General features: G+C 38.7%; 1 protein-coding gene across 4 annotated transcripts in view; it reads right to left on the bottom strand.

The window, feature by feature from the left end:
* RERE (arginine-glutamic acid dipeptide repeats) overlaps positions 1-16,485 on the bottom strand; it is a 408,446-nt gene that overhangs the window by 229,543 nt on the left and 162,418 nt on the right. For all 4 annotated transcript variants that reach the window (XM_037062025.1, XM_037062026.1, XM_037062023.1 and 1 more), the window contains one exon: positions 14,640-15,105. In XM_037062025.1, the coding sequence (XP_036917920.1) occupies positions 14,640-14,961 (322 nt within the window). In that variant the 5' untranslated portion in view covers positions 14,962-15,105. The remainder of the gene's footprint in view (positions 1-14,639; positions 15,106-16,485) is intronic.

The raw sequence follows: 16,485 nt of genomic DNA, 5'->3' as shown, positions 1-16,485 counted from the left end.
AAAGTATAATTATACAAAGTATTATTAACACTCACCCAATTAATTTGGTAATTGCACATTACCTATGTTTTATAATACCAGCACAATGGGATTTTCAAGACAAGTCTGAAAACTAAATACCACCTAATAATAATAATCACCTGCCTTAGAGTCAACACTTATGCACAGATTTACTAAATGGAGCACAAATTAAAATGTCAATGTAAAAGCTAAGAATAAAAAACAATACACTGAAATATTTAAAATCTATATCATAAACTATTTTTTCTCTTAAAAGAAACTTAGAGGCCATAATCAATACTCCCCTCTCAGTTTTTTTTTAGTATATCAATCTCTATCAATTAACCTAAAGTGAGACACTAACATACCATCTGTCAAGCGGCGACAGCTGCCCAGCACACAAAGAAAGCCAGAGAATGCCGACAGCCTTTGAAGGGGATGTAAAAACAACCCCTTTGCCTTTTACAGTTCCTTTTACACATTACACTACCACACTTCACATCATTAAAAGGGATTCTCTGCAAAGGCAATGGAATAAGGAAATGTAGAGGTGTGAGAAAGTAAATTCAGGAGTTAAATGAGAGAACACATATGGAGTATCTTCCATACATAGCATATTGCATGCAGCTTGTAATTAGTTTGAGCACATATTTAATGATGAAATAATAAAAAAACTTAAAGATCTGGATACTTAATACATACATAATGATAGTATTTTATGTATCATTTTAATAAACTTGGTAAAGTAACTTCAGAAGTTTATCAATTTCCAAGCATTTTAAGCAGCAACTTTAAAGAATGAGGTAACTTAACCACCCCCATCTAGTTTATGGTACTTAAAAAATTCATTATAAAATTTATACCTATACACACATATAAAGGAGTAGAAGAGAAAATGAAATATTTTAATTTTTTTCAAGTATTTAAGGTATTCAGGTATCTCCAAAGTAAAATTCATGCACGTAAGTTCTAGAGTATTTACACATTTTGCAAAGGAAATCGCTCTTATGCCCATAAAGTAATCAAAAACCATAATACACTGCTCCACCTTTATATTCATAGATAATATTTTTAATTTTGGAAAGTCTGGTTTCTCAGCTGGTGAAGCTGTCAGCATAAATAGAAGGCAGTATCTAGAAATGACAAACACATGGGTCAATGTCAAATAAAAGCCCATTGATGTCAAGAGCAGAGCCAAATTCCTACATATCAATTTAAATGACGTTATCCAACTCAAATACCACCATGCCAGTTCGAATCAAAATTGTTTCATTTTAAAAAGAGCTTTTTACAAAACTGATAGAGTATAACAGATTAAACAACTCTTTTAGCAATTTCCTCAGCCACTGCAAAGCAAGGCATCAATGTATAATTATAATAAAGGGAACATTTAACAATTAATTGAGCCAGCAAAAGCTAAACCTCCAGAGCTTAGGAGTTCAAAAGCTTGCTCACTAAGCAAAAGGGCAGAGGATTTTAACATAACTGCAGGAAATCTCAGTCCAATTAGACTCTAGGTAAATATAAATCTTGTTCCACTGTGATTGGGACTCTATTCGTCACAGTCCACTAGGCTGATTTTAGCATCAGCCTGGAGACTGAAACAACAGAGCAACCCCCAACCCCACCCTGCTGTAGCTCCCAGTGCTACCATGTTGATCCAGTTCCTTCTTCTAAGATTTGTGCTAACAGAGGTCTCCAGTTAGCTTGATTTTACAACCAGTCAACCAACAAGACTCCCCAAAATGTATCAAACAACTGTCAGGTAATAATGAAGGTATCTGAAGGTACTCAGGATGTGTGCCAGTTTACAGTGGTGACATCTTAACTAAGTCAGTTTCTTTATTCAGTATCTACTCAAATTCTATGTGGATGATATGTACAAGCACTCTTTCAAAAAAAACCAGAAATAAATGCATAGGGTTTAAAAGTGGCATCATTTGGGGTGGGAGCCGCTGCACAGGGATATATATGTCTTTACTAGCAAGCTTCTGGAGAACACTTCCAGAACTACAAGGGCAGGGGGATGCCATTCCCCGCTTCAACAGAGTTTGCTAGGAAGCAGAAAAAGTTACAACTTAACACTTACACAGATTCAAACAAGTAAAAACTGTTTTTTAATTTAACTGAACAAATCAGGGCAAATTGTATTTTAAAGTGTAGCAGAAAATATGAATGGTAAAAGAACTTTAAAGATTTTAAAAACAGGCAGAAATAGAGACTGAGGCAGGAATCCCACAGAGTGGAAGTGACAGAGCCTACAGGTCTGCTCTGTTTTTGTAAGACCAAGAACAATATATGTTTTTTACACTGTTTAATGTTTGGGAGGGAGGCTATTTCTTGATGCATCAAAGTTATATAAAATTCAAATTTCAGTGTCCATAAATAAAGGTTTATTGGCAAAGTTATGCCCATTTATTAATATCTTGTCTGTTGTTGCTTTCATGACAATGACAAAGTTGAGTAGTTCCAACACAGACCTATAGCCTACAGGAAAAGTTGAAAATGCTTGCTGTATGGCCCTTTACAGAAAGTTTGCTGGCCACTCCTATAGAAATGCTTACTAAATAAGTAAGATAGCTCCACTGATAATATAAATTTTACAGCATAAAAATTACAATGTATATGGGCTTTTATTTAATAATGACAAATTTGCTCAGAAATTTTCCATTTATAAAATGCTCAAAAATTTTTCTAGAGGTTATGACTGTCAAGCACTCAGGCCTGAAACATACAAAATAAACCTGTCAGCCAATGCCTTCACAAGGATAAGAGAGTGCTTTAAAGTCCCATCTCCAAGTTCCTCATCACGTATTTTATTGGAACTAAAAACTCAGCTTATTTTGTGACTCTAGATGAGGATGGTACATATTCCTACACCTGTGCCAAGGAAAACACTGTCAATGATCAGAGCACTCACTCACCTAGAACGGGAGAGTAAACACCTGCTGCCTACCTAATCTAGATGGTCTCTTCTACTTGTCCCATGTATCATCCAGTGTGGCCTTCTTTGCCACTCGTCCTACCTTTATCATTTTGTTCCTATTCCTTTTCTTGTGTAAAAACCACGTAAGCATCCCTGTCTGGTGTAGCTCAGTGGACTGAGCACAGGCCTGCAAACCAAACAACCGCGGGTGGATTCCCAGTCAGGGCACATGCCTGGGTTGCAGGCCAGTTCCCAGCAGGGGATGCACAACAGGCAACCATACATTGATATTTCTCTCCCTCTCTCCTTCCCTTCCTCTGTAAAGATAAGTAAATAAAATCTTTAAAAAAAGAAAAAAACACATAAACATTCCAACATCCAAATCAAATCATAGGGGTGCCAGAAGGAGAAAAGGAAGAGTTAAGAAAATGAAAACTTATTAGAAATAACAAAGGAGAACTTACCCAATCTGGCAAAGGACCCAAGGAAGCACATGCCAAGGTACACTATAATTATATTACCCAAGATTAAAGAACAGAGAATCTTAAAAGCAGCAAGAGGAAAGGAGTTACCTACAAAAGGAATTCCCATAAGACTATTCAGCTGATTTCTCAAAAAAAAACCTTGCAGGCAAGAAGGGGCTGGAAAGAAAGGCAAGGACCTACATCCAAGACTGCTCTATCCAGCAAAGCTATCATTTAGAATGGAAGGGCAGATATAGTGCTTTCCAGATAAGGTAAAGTTAAAGGAGTTCATCACCAACAAGCTCTTATTAGATGAAATGTTAAAGGGACCTATCTAAGAAAAAGAAGATTAAAAATATGAACAGTAAAAATACAGCAAACTCACAGTTTTTAACACCCACACCTAAAACAAAAGCAAACTAAGCAAACAACTAGAACAGGAACAGAACCACAGAATTGGAGATCACATGGAGGGTTATCAGCAGGGAGGGGGAGGGGAAAGAATGGGGGGAAAGGTATAAGGAATAAGCAGCATAAATGGTAGGTACAAAATAGACAGGGGGAGGTTAAGAATAGTATGGAAATGGGGAAGCCAAAGAACTTATATGTACGACCCATGGACATGAACTAAGGTGGGGGAATAATGATGGTGGGAGGAGGGGGAATACAGGGTGGAGGGAAATAAAGAGGAGGGGAAAAAAGGGACAACTGTAATAGCATAATCAATGAAATACATTTTAAAAAATAAAACACATTTAGAACTTGACAGAGAGGACAAACATAAAATGAAAGTGGAACAGGTGTCCTAGCTACAGACCAAGTGACAAGCAAACAATTTAAAAACCACACCAACTGGGCTTCTAAGTCTTATCAAACTAGAGTGGAACAAAAGCAGACTTACATTTGTGAATGGGAAAAACACGGGGTTTATTTTTGTATTATTATTTATTAATTATTGTATTATTTGCCACGCAAACTTACTTTTGCCCGACCCTATACTGAGCATAAAGATGCTCTTGATTATCCCTGCCTGCATCTTGTCTTCTCCTTTAAGCTCCACATAATACTTCAAATGAACTAGAAAAAATGCAGGCTCCACTGTGATACCCACCCCCACCCCCCTGCCAAAAGGGCTTTCTTTCTTTTTTTTTTTAACATTTTATTTATTTACCTTTAGAGGGGAAGGAAAGGAAAGAGGGAGAGAAACATCAATGTATGGTTGCCTCTAGTGCATCCCCTGCTGGGAACTGGTCTGCAACCCAGGCATGTGCCCTGTCTGGGAATCAAACTGTGATCCTTTGATTCGCAGGCCCGTGCTCAATCTACTGAGCTACGCCAGCCAGGGCTCAAAAGGGCTTTCTCTGTTTATCATAACACTCCAGAGAGGGTCTCAAGGAGCAATGACTAAACTTGGTAACCAATAAAACCAAAAGAGAAGCTCTCTATCAACAATGGCAAACTGAAACCACAGCAAGAGGCAAGCCCAATTCAGATTCAGGCATACATACGCACTCAACTGGGAATGCATCATGACCAACCCACCAGCATGTAGTCCTAAACAGCCAGAGCCTACCATATTCAACAAGGGCCACATTAACATCAGAGCAGAGATGTCTAGGAACAATGTCTGCTCTCAGAAAAACATTAACCAGGAATTCCATGGGTTTGCCACACTATATTGAGATATTTCTTCAGCATCTGCACAGGCAAAAGCCTCCTGAGGAAAGTTTTGCCTAAGCCTACTCATGTATCGCAAAATAATTTCATGAGCCTTCACATCACAGGCAGGCAAGCAAGCATTCGAATTAACACTTTAAATATCTATAAAGATTATACAGTCCTAAGAAAATGAAAGAACGTAAGAGCTCAAAGGGGCCAAGATCTCAAAAGAGTCAAAGACATAAAGGGTCAAAAATAACCCTGGCTGATGTGGTTCACTGGATTGAGCAGCAGCCTGCAGACCAAAAGGTTGCCAGTTCAATTCCCAGTCAGGGCACATGCCTGGGACATTAGAGAGGCAACTGATTGCTGTTTCTCTCTCTCTCTCTCTCTTTCTCTCTCTCTCTCTCTCTCCCCCTTCTTTCCCCTCTCTCTAAAAATAAATAAGTAAAATCTTTCAAAAATTAAAAAAAAATAGCCCTGGCTGGCGTAGCTCAGTGGAATGAGCGCGGGCTGCGAACCAGAGGATCGCGGTTCGATTCCCAGTCAGGGCACATGCCTGGGTTGCAGGCTGGTTCCCTGCAGGCCAACTTCCAGCAGGGGACCCATGAAAGGCAACCATACATTGATGTTTCTCTCCATCTCCTTCCCCTCTAAAGATAAATAAATAAAATCTTAAAAAAAAATTTTTTTAAATTTAAAGGGTCACAAATATATGTGTATATTCCTGGGAAAACTTCATGCTAAGTAAAAAAAAAATTTTTTTTTCACTAAAAATAAAAGAACATATAAAAAATACAGTATAAGGCCCAAGAACAGTCCTTTAAAAAGTAGGGGATTTCTCAGCACAGTCTAGGGCCAGCCTGGTCTAGCAGAGAGTGATAGGGTGTTTGTTTTCCTGATTGTGCCTTAATTGCCAGAGAATGGGTTTTGGGGAAAAACAGACTGTTTTTATTTCAAATTCCGTGTTTAAAAGATTCCTTTTCCCTTTCCATGGCAGGGAGGGGAATACAGCATAAAGGGCAGATAACTCAAAACCTATGCAACTCTGAAATCAGATTACTATTTTTTTGAATAATCAATAATTATAACCTCAAGAAACAAGACAGCACAACCAAGCACCGCAGAGTGGCTGAACACTGCCTTACAAAACAAGAGATGCTGGCTAAAAGGCACCAAAACAATGCAGATTAACATGGGGCTTTTGTGGAGGTGAGCACGGCAAGCAAGGCAATCTGCCAGTCGGAGAGTGCAGTGGGGATGCACCCTAGGGTCCCTAGGGTGCAGGTGCTCACTTTTTCATTTCATTTTAAATAAAGATGAAAGGGCTCTTGCCGGTGCAACAGCCAAACTTAAGGTTTAACTTCTCACCTACTTTTCCTTGTTCTGCTAAAATGTAATTCTACATTACACCACATAACTATACATTGTAACTATCTCTCTATTCTCAGTCCTCCACCTAGGAAAAGCTGTACTTGAACCAGCACCAATTATACATTCCACTGATGCCACCCCTCTATTTACCTATCACATGCACAGCAAACCAAACTATAAACAGCATATGTTGTTACAAGTTCTTTCTTTGAATCTAGTGCTGTGGTGTGAGTCTCCTGATTAAGTGGAATATAGTGAACATGTGTTGTTTTCCTGGTCTTCTTGCATCTATTTCCCCTATTGAATAGCTCCCTAATTTCATTGTGCAGTTTAGGGGGGACAATAAATCAAGTTTTCTGTCTTTTTTTATCCAAAACACAGACATAAAATTCACACTTGGCCAAGAGTAAACCAGAGTTTACTCTTCGGGGACTGTGACATGAGATGAGTGACAGTGAGAACAACAAAACGCTGAGTGGCACACACTGCAGTGACAGCGCCTAGATGCAATGGCCAGTAGTTCCCACTGACCAAACATGGGCACTGCCCTCAACCCAGAAAAGCTTCCATCCTTCCATGCGTTGCCCTGCTAACAAATTACTTTTTGCGTATGATATGGCCAGTATTTCCCAGCTTGCATTCAAAAAACCTGAACAAATATGATATGCTCACTTTTCCTAGATCATGGAAACTATGCATTTTCCCTTTCAGTTGCTGAGTAAAGAGTTCCAATCCAGTAATCAGCATTAGCCTAAATAGTTTGGAACAATTTACCTCTCCCCACTCAGCTAACTTCCCATAATTGCTACACATTTACCTTCTTAACAATCATTCTGTGTGTATACATTAAACAAATAAGAGATAAACAATTTTTCAACAGTAGACAAGATGTAACTAATTTAGGAGTAAAAACAAAAGAAAAAGAGCCAAATACAGCTGACCCGTAAATAACATGAGTTTGAATTGCATGGCTCCATTTATATACAGATTTTTTCAATAAAACAGTAAATGTATTTTCACTTCCTTATTATTTCCTTTTTTTAAAAGATTTTATTTATTTATTTTTAGAGAGAAGGGAAGAGAGAGAGAGAGAAACATTGACGTGTGAGAAAAACATCAATCGGTCGCCTCTCGCACACCCCCAACTGGGGACTGGACCTGCAACCCAGGCATGTGCCCTGACTGGGAACTGAACCAGTGAAATTTTGGTTCACAAGCTGGTGTTCAATCCACTGAGCCACATCAGCCAGGGCATTTCCTTATGATTTTCTTAATAACATTTTATTTTCTCTAGGTTACTTCATTGTCGGAATGCAGGATACAAGGAGGAACCCCCCTGCAAATGGAATTCATTTATTAAAAAATTGTGTATTTATTCTTACATGTTTAAACTTCAGTCACCTCCAAAGTACTCTCCATTTGATACAACATACCTATCAAGATGTTTTTTCTACTGCTCAAAAAAGTTTTTGAACTCATCGATTTTGATGCCTTTTAGTGTTTCTGCTGATTCTGTGTTTGTTTCACTGCTTCCAGATTGGCAAAGCATTTCCCTTTGAGGACTTTTTTAATCCAGGGAAACAAACAAAAACCCCATGAAGTCTAGATCCAATGAATAGGGAGGGTAGGACATGAGGGTCACATCCTTTTTTCACCAAAAACTGCTGAACACTCAGCTTTTGGTGTAGGCAGGTGTGCTCATAAATCACCCATCATGAAATGAACAAATACATCGGGGGAGTCTTCCAAAAATATTCAGAGGCGACCACAACCTCTCACAAGGCCAGCTAGTGCACTGATATAGTGGGTTCCTAGAACACTCACGTAGTGGGGGAAGCCTATCCTACAAGAGGCCTGGACCTCCAGAAGATAATTCCGATTTGGGGGGGTTTCCCCTAATAATGCACATTAACATATATAATGCACATAACAAACAAAATATTTGTTGACTGTTGATGTTATCAATAAGGCTTCTGGTCAATAATAAGCAATCAGTATTTAAGTTTTTGGAGAGTTAAAAGTTATATGCAGATTTTTTAACTGTGTAGGAGGGTCAGGAGCACTAACCCCCCAGATTGCTGCAAGGGTTAACAGTAATTATATCATGCATTTTCTAAGAAACAGGCTTACCCCTTTCTTCTTTTTCTTTCAGCAAAGGTATGTTTGGTTTTTGTATTATTTCAGTATTTTATGCAACTATTCATCCATTCTTGGCTTTCACCAATTCTCATAGTCAGTCCCACACCATCTTACAAACTAGCTGTGAGCCCTTGGCTTCTGAGTAACAGGCAAACAATGACCAGTTCATGTAGGGATTTCTTTTTTTTTTTTTTTTTTAAGATTTTACTTATTCATTTTTAGAAAGAGGGGAAAGGAGAGGGAAAGAGAAACATCCATGTGTGAGAGAAACACTGATCAGTTAGTTAACTCTCACATGCCCTCAACTGGGGTCCAGCCTGCAACCCAGACATGTGCCCTGACCAGGAAGGGAACCAGCAACATTTTGGTCCACAGGCCAGTACTCAATCCACTGAGCCACACCAACCAGGGTGCGTAGGGAACTTTTTAAGGAGTAGAAACAAAATACATAAAGCAAGCCCAATACATAAAGAGGGCAAGTGCTTTGGAAAGTTACCATCCATGGGCTCAGCTCCCTCACTCCCTCATATCTATTTGCATCCAAGTTCACAGTTTCCTTTGCAATCAGGCACTTTAGAAGACCTGAACTGTTCCCAACAAACTGGCTGGAATTTAATTTTATGGTTGCCTCTATTCCTCTTGAACTACGTGCTCTATTTCACATCAAAATTTCAAGCCCTGAAAGCCTGTCTCACTTTTCCTTTTAAAAGCGCATCTTCTATCCTGACCAATGTATAGTCAATTCTAGGTTCTAGGTCCTTTTTCAGTTCAAGTCCCCAATTTCTAACACTAATGAGGAAAATCTGGAAACAAAAAAAGAAATGTCTCTTTCACCTAAGATTTTAAAAACCATGAACTTAAAAGTTCTTTGTCTTTTATATGTAAAATTTACCTCCATGTAAAATTTCACACTTTGTTCAAAAAGTAGGAGAAACACAGATATGCCAAACTTGAAAATCCTGAACTTTGATTTTCCCCCTCTCATATGTAATGGAGATTTCTGTTTTTCTAGGACTAATATTCAGGGTAAATACTCCAGAGAAGTCAAATAAAGTTACGAGTTAATATATTATGACAGAATACAAGAAATGGAGAACCAGCTATTTAATAATCACTTTTTAAAGAACATGTCTCTTTAGGAAAAGGACAAAACTAATATGCCAAAATGAAAAAAAAATAACTTCCAATAATTTGAATTTTTTACTGTTTGCCTGGTCAGGAATAGTATCTAACTGAAAGGAATGGATACACTGTTGATGGGAATGTAAATTGGCATAGCTACTGTGGAAAACAGTACGGTGGTTCCTCAAAAAAAGCAGAAATATAACTACTGTGTAATCCTGCAAGTTCTACTGGGTATATGACTGAAGGAAATTAAGTCACTATCTTGAAGATATATCTGCATCCCTGTGTTTATTTCAGCATTATTTACAATAATCAAGACATGGAAGCAACCTAAGTGCCCACTGAGGGAAGAATGAATAAAGAAAATATGGTGTATATACAATGTAATATACTCAGTCATAAAAAGGAGAAAATCCTGCCATCTACAACCACATGGATGAACCCTGAGGTTATTTTGTTAAATGAAAAAGTCAGAAGGGGGGAAAAGACAAACATTGTATGATCTCACTTATATGTGGAATCTAAAAATACCAAACTCATACAAACAGAGAACAGATTAGTGATCCCACCCATGGGATATGGGTGGCCAAAGGGTATAAACTTCCAAAGTTGAACAAACTCGGGGGACATAATGTATAGCACAATGAGTCTAATTAACACTGCATTGTGTATTTAAAAGTTGTAAGAGCAGATTTTTAAAGTCCTCACCATAAAACAAAATGTAACGATTTAAGCTTATGGATGTTTGTGGTAATTGTTTTGCAATATACACATATATAAAAGCACTGCATGGTAAAACAATTTTATATGTCAATTATATCTCAACTAAACTGTGGGGGGAGGGGAGGTAGTATAAAGAAAGTAATATGCTACACAGAGCAAACTTTAGAAATCAGTATACTAGGCTAAAAAGTTCAAAAGGGAAATCTGACTGCACACAGCTGTGTGATAAATAAATTGATTTGTTATTGTGACAGTCTTCTCAAAAGTCAACTAATGGTTGACAGACAGCAAAGAATTTAGACAGGGGCAAAATATAATAGAGCCCCTCAAAGTCTGTTTTGTTTTTTATTTTAGAACAAGTCTGTTAAATCACTCATTGGGAAACAAATGATTCAAAATAGACTTCCAGAAGTCTAATCTAATTTTGACATCATTAATCAGTCAATAGATTTCTAAAAGATTTTCAGAAATGTTATTTATTCAACAAATATAGAATGTACACTATGGGTACACTATTGTCATAGATGCCAGGAATACAATAAAAAAGTAGAGAATTGCTGCTTTTATTAAGGACATATTGATTCTAAAACAATAACAGGAAAAAGTAGAGAATTATTAGTGCTAAAAGATACACAATGCCGTGACAGTATCTCTGAAAGAAAGCTGGGTAACCTGGGTGAGGAAAGGCAATGACCCCAGAAAGGAAGAGAGGAAGAGAGGAAGAGAGGAAGAGAGGAAGAGAGGAAGAGAGGAAGAGAGGAAGAGAGGAAGGAAGGAAGGGAGGGAGGGAGGGAGGGAGGGAAGGAAGGAAGGAAGGAAGGAAGGAAGGAAGGAAGGAAGGAAGGAAGGAAGGAAGTGTGTATGGGGGGGTGGGGTGCTGCTCATTGGCCTGCAGCAACAGCAAGCACAAAGGCCCCAGGGCAGAGGGTAACTTGGACAGTGTAACTAGAAGTCCATTATGGGGAGTTTCGGTGAACAAAGTGAAGATAACTGCAGAGGATAAGGTGCTAGGGTAAAAAAGGTGGTTATGACATGTTTGAAGTTAAACCTTAGCTCGTGTTAAATTCTAAGTAACACCCAATTTGTCAATAAAATCTCATTCTTCTCAGACTAAATGATCTGATTACAGACCTGTTGCCCTAGGATAAAAGGTAGTTACATAATAGTCTATTTTTATCCTCACAGTATCACTTCACTACTTGACTCAATCTTTTTTTTTCTAAAGATTTTATTTATTTATCTTTAGAGGGGAAGGGAAAGAGAGAGGGATAGAAATATCAATGTATGTTTGCCTCTCGTGGGTCCCCTGCTGGGAACTGGCCTGCAACCCAGGCATGTGCCCTGACTGGGAATCAAACCTCGATCGTCTGGTTCGCAGGCCTGTGCTCAATCCACTGAGCTATACCAGCCAGGGCACTTGACTCAATCTTAATGATATTTAGGAGGTACCTATAGTTTACACTTAATCTAAGTATTAAAACCAGTTCAAAAGAGTACAAAGCAAAAAGATAAAATCTGTGCTTTACACCCTACAGAAACAAATGAGCATAAAAGATCTACCATGCAACAACTAATAATACACTGAAGAAATCCTTTATGATGTCCCATACAGTTCCCACCCAAACATTAAGATACAACTAAGCATACTAAACCCCTGCTATTGGGTGAGGATATGGTTTTCTATCACTAATAAAAGATGTTATTGTAGTTGCACAAGGAAAGACAAGGACCAGACAGGAAGACAAAGGAAGGGAAAGAAATCCAGTCCCATCTGAGAACCTAATTATAGTATCCTCCTTCTGACCCTTCAGTTTAGATAAACCTAATAGGCGATATGTAACAACCCTTCATTTAGAAAGAAGCTTTTTCGAGAAGGCAACTGAAGTCATTTAGTTTTGAATGCATTCCCCCAAGAAGAAAAGAAACCACTGATGAGGTCAAAGACAGTCTCCTCACCAAAGAATCACATATCCACTGGGCCTGGCAAGGTGTAAACCCTAGGCCACGGCAACATCACCCACCCAAGCACAAGGAGCCCTTCGCACAAAGTGGTCATTTTTGGTTTCTATAGATCTTTTATAACAAGATATTTAGCATCCAAAGAGAGCTATCTTTTTCACATTTCACAAGGGTCTTCAGTTATTCCCAAAGCATTGTGTAAATAAGCTCTTAGCAACCTCCCTCCACCACACCCTCTTCTAAACCTCAAGCAGGAAGGACTTCCTATCACCCTGTAGAAGGTGCAATACGGACGTGCAACAGATCCCAAACTATTCTCTCAAAACTGGCTTTTCTTAGGGACTTATTCAGAAGAAACAGTGTGCCACATTCCCATAAATGGAGAAAAGGGCAGGGTTGGGTTTCTTTTTTTCTTTTCTTTTTTTTACTAGTAAGGAGGTTTCCTTAACTGCAGAATTTCTGAATCATGAATTATGACACTCTCTCTCACAAGAGGGGCACTGTGTGCAGCATTTGCTACACGTATCTGACTGCAAACCTTTGAGGGAAGTATTGTGGCAGACTGACACAGGAGTCAAATTCCACTGAGAAAGGCTGGAATTCAATACTGCATTAGGCAGCTGGCCTTCAGACAGTGATCGAAATGATCACATTACCACACTGAATTATTATGTATCAAGAAAAAAGGACAACACATAAGATCTTATTTCAAGTTATCGCTATAATCTATATTTAACACATTGTGTCCCTTTCTTGTGATCTAGAACTAAATAGGTCTATAGCAAGCATTCTGTGCTAACTCTGTGACGAGACAGTCTTCGGAGGCTAAGGAACTCTTACCGTCTAATACCTAAGTCTGGACCAAAGACACTGACAGTAGGTGGCCGACACATTACTGAATCCCTACAGCAGAGCTTTAGTTCTCCCGACAACCTCAACTGTGATCATTTTATATTATGCAAATATCTTCCAATAATATCAACCAAGAAACTGTAGTTGTAAATACAAGCTTACCAGTATAAATTCAAATAAGGATTATTTAGAAATTCAAAACTAATGGGGGGGGTGGCAGAAAGAATGACACTTTACCCCAAGTTCAAAACAGTTAGAGTACTCCTCAGTAAAGCAGCTGCACCAGGTTAAGGGCACAATAATCACCTTATGCAGCCCTGGCTGGTGCAGCTCAGTAGACTGAGTGCAACCACAATTGAGCACAATTGTGGTTCGATTCCCAGTCAGGGCACATGCCTGGGTTGCAGGCCAGTTCCCAGTTCCCGGCAGGGGACGCACGAAAGGCAACCATACATTGATATTTCTCTCCCTCTCTCCTTCCCTTCCCCTCTAAGATAAACAAATAAAATCTTTAAAAAAAAAAAATCACCTTATGATCTCCATTCCCTGGACAAACATCAAACTGGGGGGAGGGGGGGGCTTTTAATCTATTAATTATGGCTCATATGAAATTCATGTCATTCCTCAGCACTAAGAAGTAATTAAAAATGATTTTTAGCTAGTTTTACTGATTTGTGTAAGAAAAGTATATTAATACATACACTACATTAAATGAAAAAGGAAGGTTTTGCTGGTGCCCAACAGGTTCTGAATCCCTTATTTCCCCACACCTCATCTGAAAACTAGATCTGTGTCTTCTCTGAACAGTGCTATGAAACCTCAGTATATTTTCTGAAATACAAAGCAGGTTACTCGGCTTCATCTATTATCACTGATTAGAGAGCCTAAAGCTCAATTCTTTAGAAAAGAAGCTTATGAGGAGAAACAAACCTTAGTCTGAAGGTCATTAAAAATAAGTCTCTAGCTTCTGGTCTCTTATGCTGCTAATGCAAAATTTCCAGTCTCCAAAATCACAAGGGTTACTGGTCCCACCAGAGCCACTCCACCCTAATCTGAGTGAAGAAGTCCAAATACGAAAACCACTGAGCAGACACTGAAGGCTACAGGAGAAAAGCAGCAGCAGCAGAAAACAAGGGGAGAACTGACAAGGCACACACACACACACACACACACACACACACAAAACCCCCCACAACAACAGGAAAGACAATGTGGCAACAGACACAAGGAAGAAGCAAGTAAATCCAACTGGCCAAAGTGGGCCAATGTGCTTACTACCTTGAGTTCGCCCACCCACGATGCCATCTACCATTCCAGGCTCCATGCCTGCCTCACCCGGCGAAAACGCACCTGCATGCTGGTGTCGTTTCCCCTCCACCAACACTTGGTAAAGACCCCAATGTAATAATGCTCCTCACCTCCGGGTCTGTAGACAACATCATCCTCAGTGATGTACGATGTTATCTCGCCAGTGTCTGTTCTTTCATAACGAGACTTTTTTTTCGGTGGTTTCTTTTTGTTCTTTTTTGTGGACTCCTCTGTGGTGGCACTATTGTCATTGTCCTCATCTTCACTGTGATCACTCTCAGCATAATTTTTGGCTCCTCCTTCCAAGGTACAGCTCCTGCGTGGCCTTGAATTCTCGCTCTCTCTTGCTTTGTCTCTTTTCTCTCTCTCTCGGTCCCGATCTCGGTCCCGGTCCTTCTCTTTGTCTTTGTCTTTGTCTTTGTCAGCTGTCATGATTCGCCACGTGCCTTCTTCTGTCCTCTCACGGCTAGGCCTCCGTGAAAGGTAGACAGTAAGCCTGGGCTTCAGTCTTCTGAATTTCTCACTCAATTCCAGGGAAAATCCAACCACTCCAACAACCCCAACGTTTCAAAAATGCTAGGAGAAAAAAGAGAGAAATTGGTTTTACTTCATCATTTCCTCATACATTTTTCCTAAAATAGTGCTTGTTAAATGAATTTCTAACTCCTGCTTTAACCCTAAAAATTTCCCACAAGCCATAGAAAAAACAGTACAAGTGATTTTAAAAAATTAATTCTATCCAGCTTTGGCCTCAGCTAGCATATGGTTTGGAATTTTCTACAACAGCAATAATAAAAAAATGTCTAAGGCATAAGATAAACTATACTTTCTATACATCAATTCTTTTCTCCTTTTTAAAGAAAAAATGTACACTGGTAGACAACACATAATGAGTACAAATATACAAAAGGCACTTCACAGCATAAAATTAACTCAGAAGAAAAAGAATCTATAGCAAATATTATTACCACCTGAAAAAAAAAACCATAATTTAGATAGCCTTGGAAAACGTCTCAGGATATCTCACAATGTTATTACCTTAAGACACTTTCTAGCCACTTCTCTGGATTTCCAGAGCCCCTCCCAACAATAAATTTAAGAGTTGACTCAAATAAAAGTGACAACTCCAAAGTAAGATTTTCTTGCCTTTGATTACAATTGTTCACATCTTCTAAGTCTACTATCCTAGTTGTTTTCCAAGAAAAATGGTTTCTCTAAAGATATATTATCTCTCCCTTAACCAAACATAACAGCTTCCAAAACAACCTTCTATCTTTAGGAAATACTAGGTGGTTTTTACATTCTTCCAAATTCCCACTATTCATAGCTTCCCTAATAAACTACTCCTCAGAACTAAACCCCAAAAGTACAGTGTAAACTTTTTTTAAAGATTTTATTTATTTATTTTTAGAGGGGAAGGAGAGAAGGACAGAAATATCAATGTATGGTTGCCTCTCGTGAGTCCCCTGCTAGGAACTGGCCTGCAACCCAGGCATGTGCCCTGACTGGGAATCGGAACTGCGATCGTGTGGTTCGCAGGCCCGCAGTACAGTGTAAACTTAAGAGCTTAAAATAAGAAGAGTGAATAACACCAAATTCTAACCTAACACCAATTCTAATAAAAATTTCATAGGGAGGGAAAAAACATTTTATTTATAGGCCAGTTTTGGAACAGACATAATAACCAGTAATTTATCTTTTGCATTCTTTAATCATTTTCCCCACTATCTCATCTAATGTGTTCAACAATACCAAACACTATCTATGTGCCAGTCATTAAGAACTAAAAGTACAATGGGAAAAACTCATGGCCCTTGACCTCAATGCTCCAGTGGAAGAAAAAGAGGCAACGGATTAATATCAAAATCACCTGTTTCTCATGTTACTAGGGCCAAGTAAAAACCAAAAGACTGTTCCTCTTGACTTTGACAACAACAAACAAATCAGTTAGCAATT

Source organism: Sturnira hondurensis, unplaced genomic scaffold (assembly GCF_014824575.4).
Source record: "Sturnira hondurensis isolate 20B ecotype Veracruz unplaced genomic scaffold, ASM1482457v3 Scaffold0013931, whole genome shotgun sequence".
Taxonomy (NCBI): Eukaryota; Metazoa; Chordata; class Mammalia; order Chiroptera; family Phyllostomidae; genus Sturnira; species Sturnira hondurensis.
The sequence above is the reverse complement of the archived record's forward strand: the minus strand, read 5'-3'. Positions and strand labels throughout refer to the sequence as shown.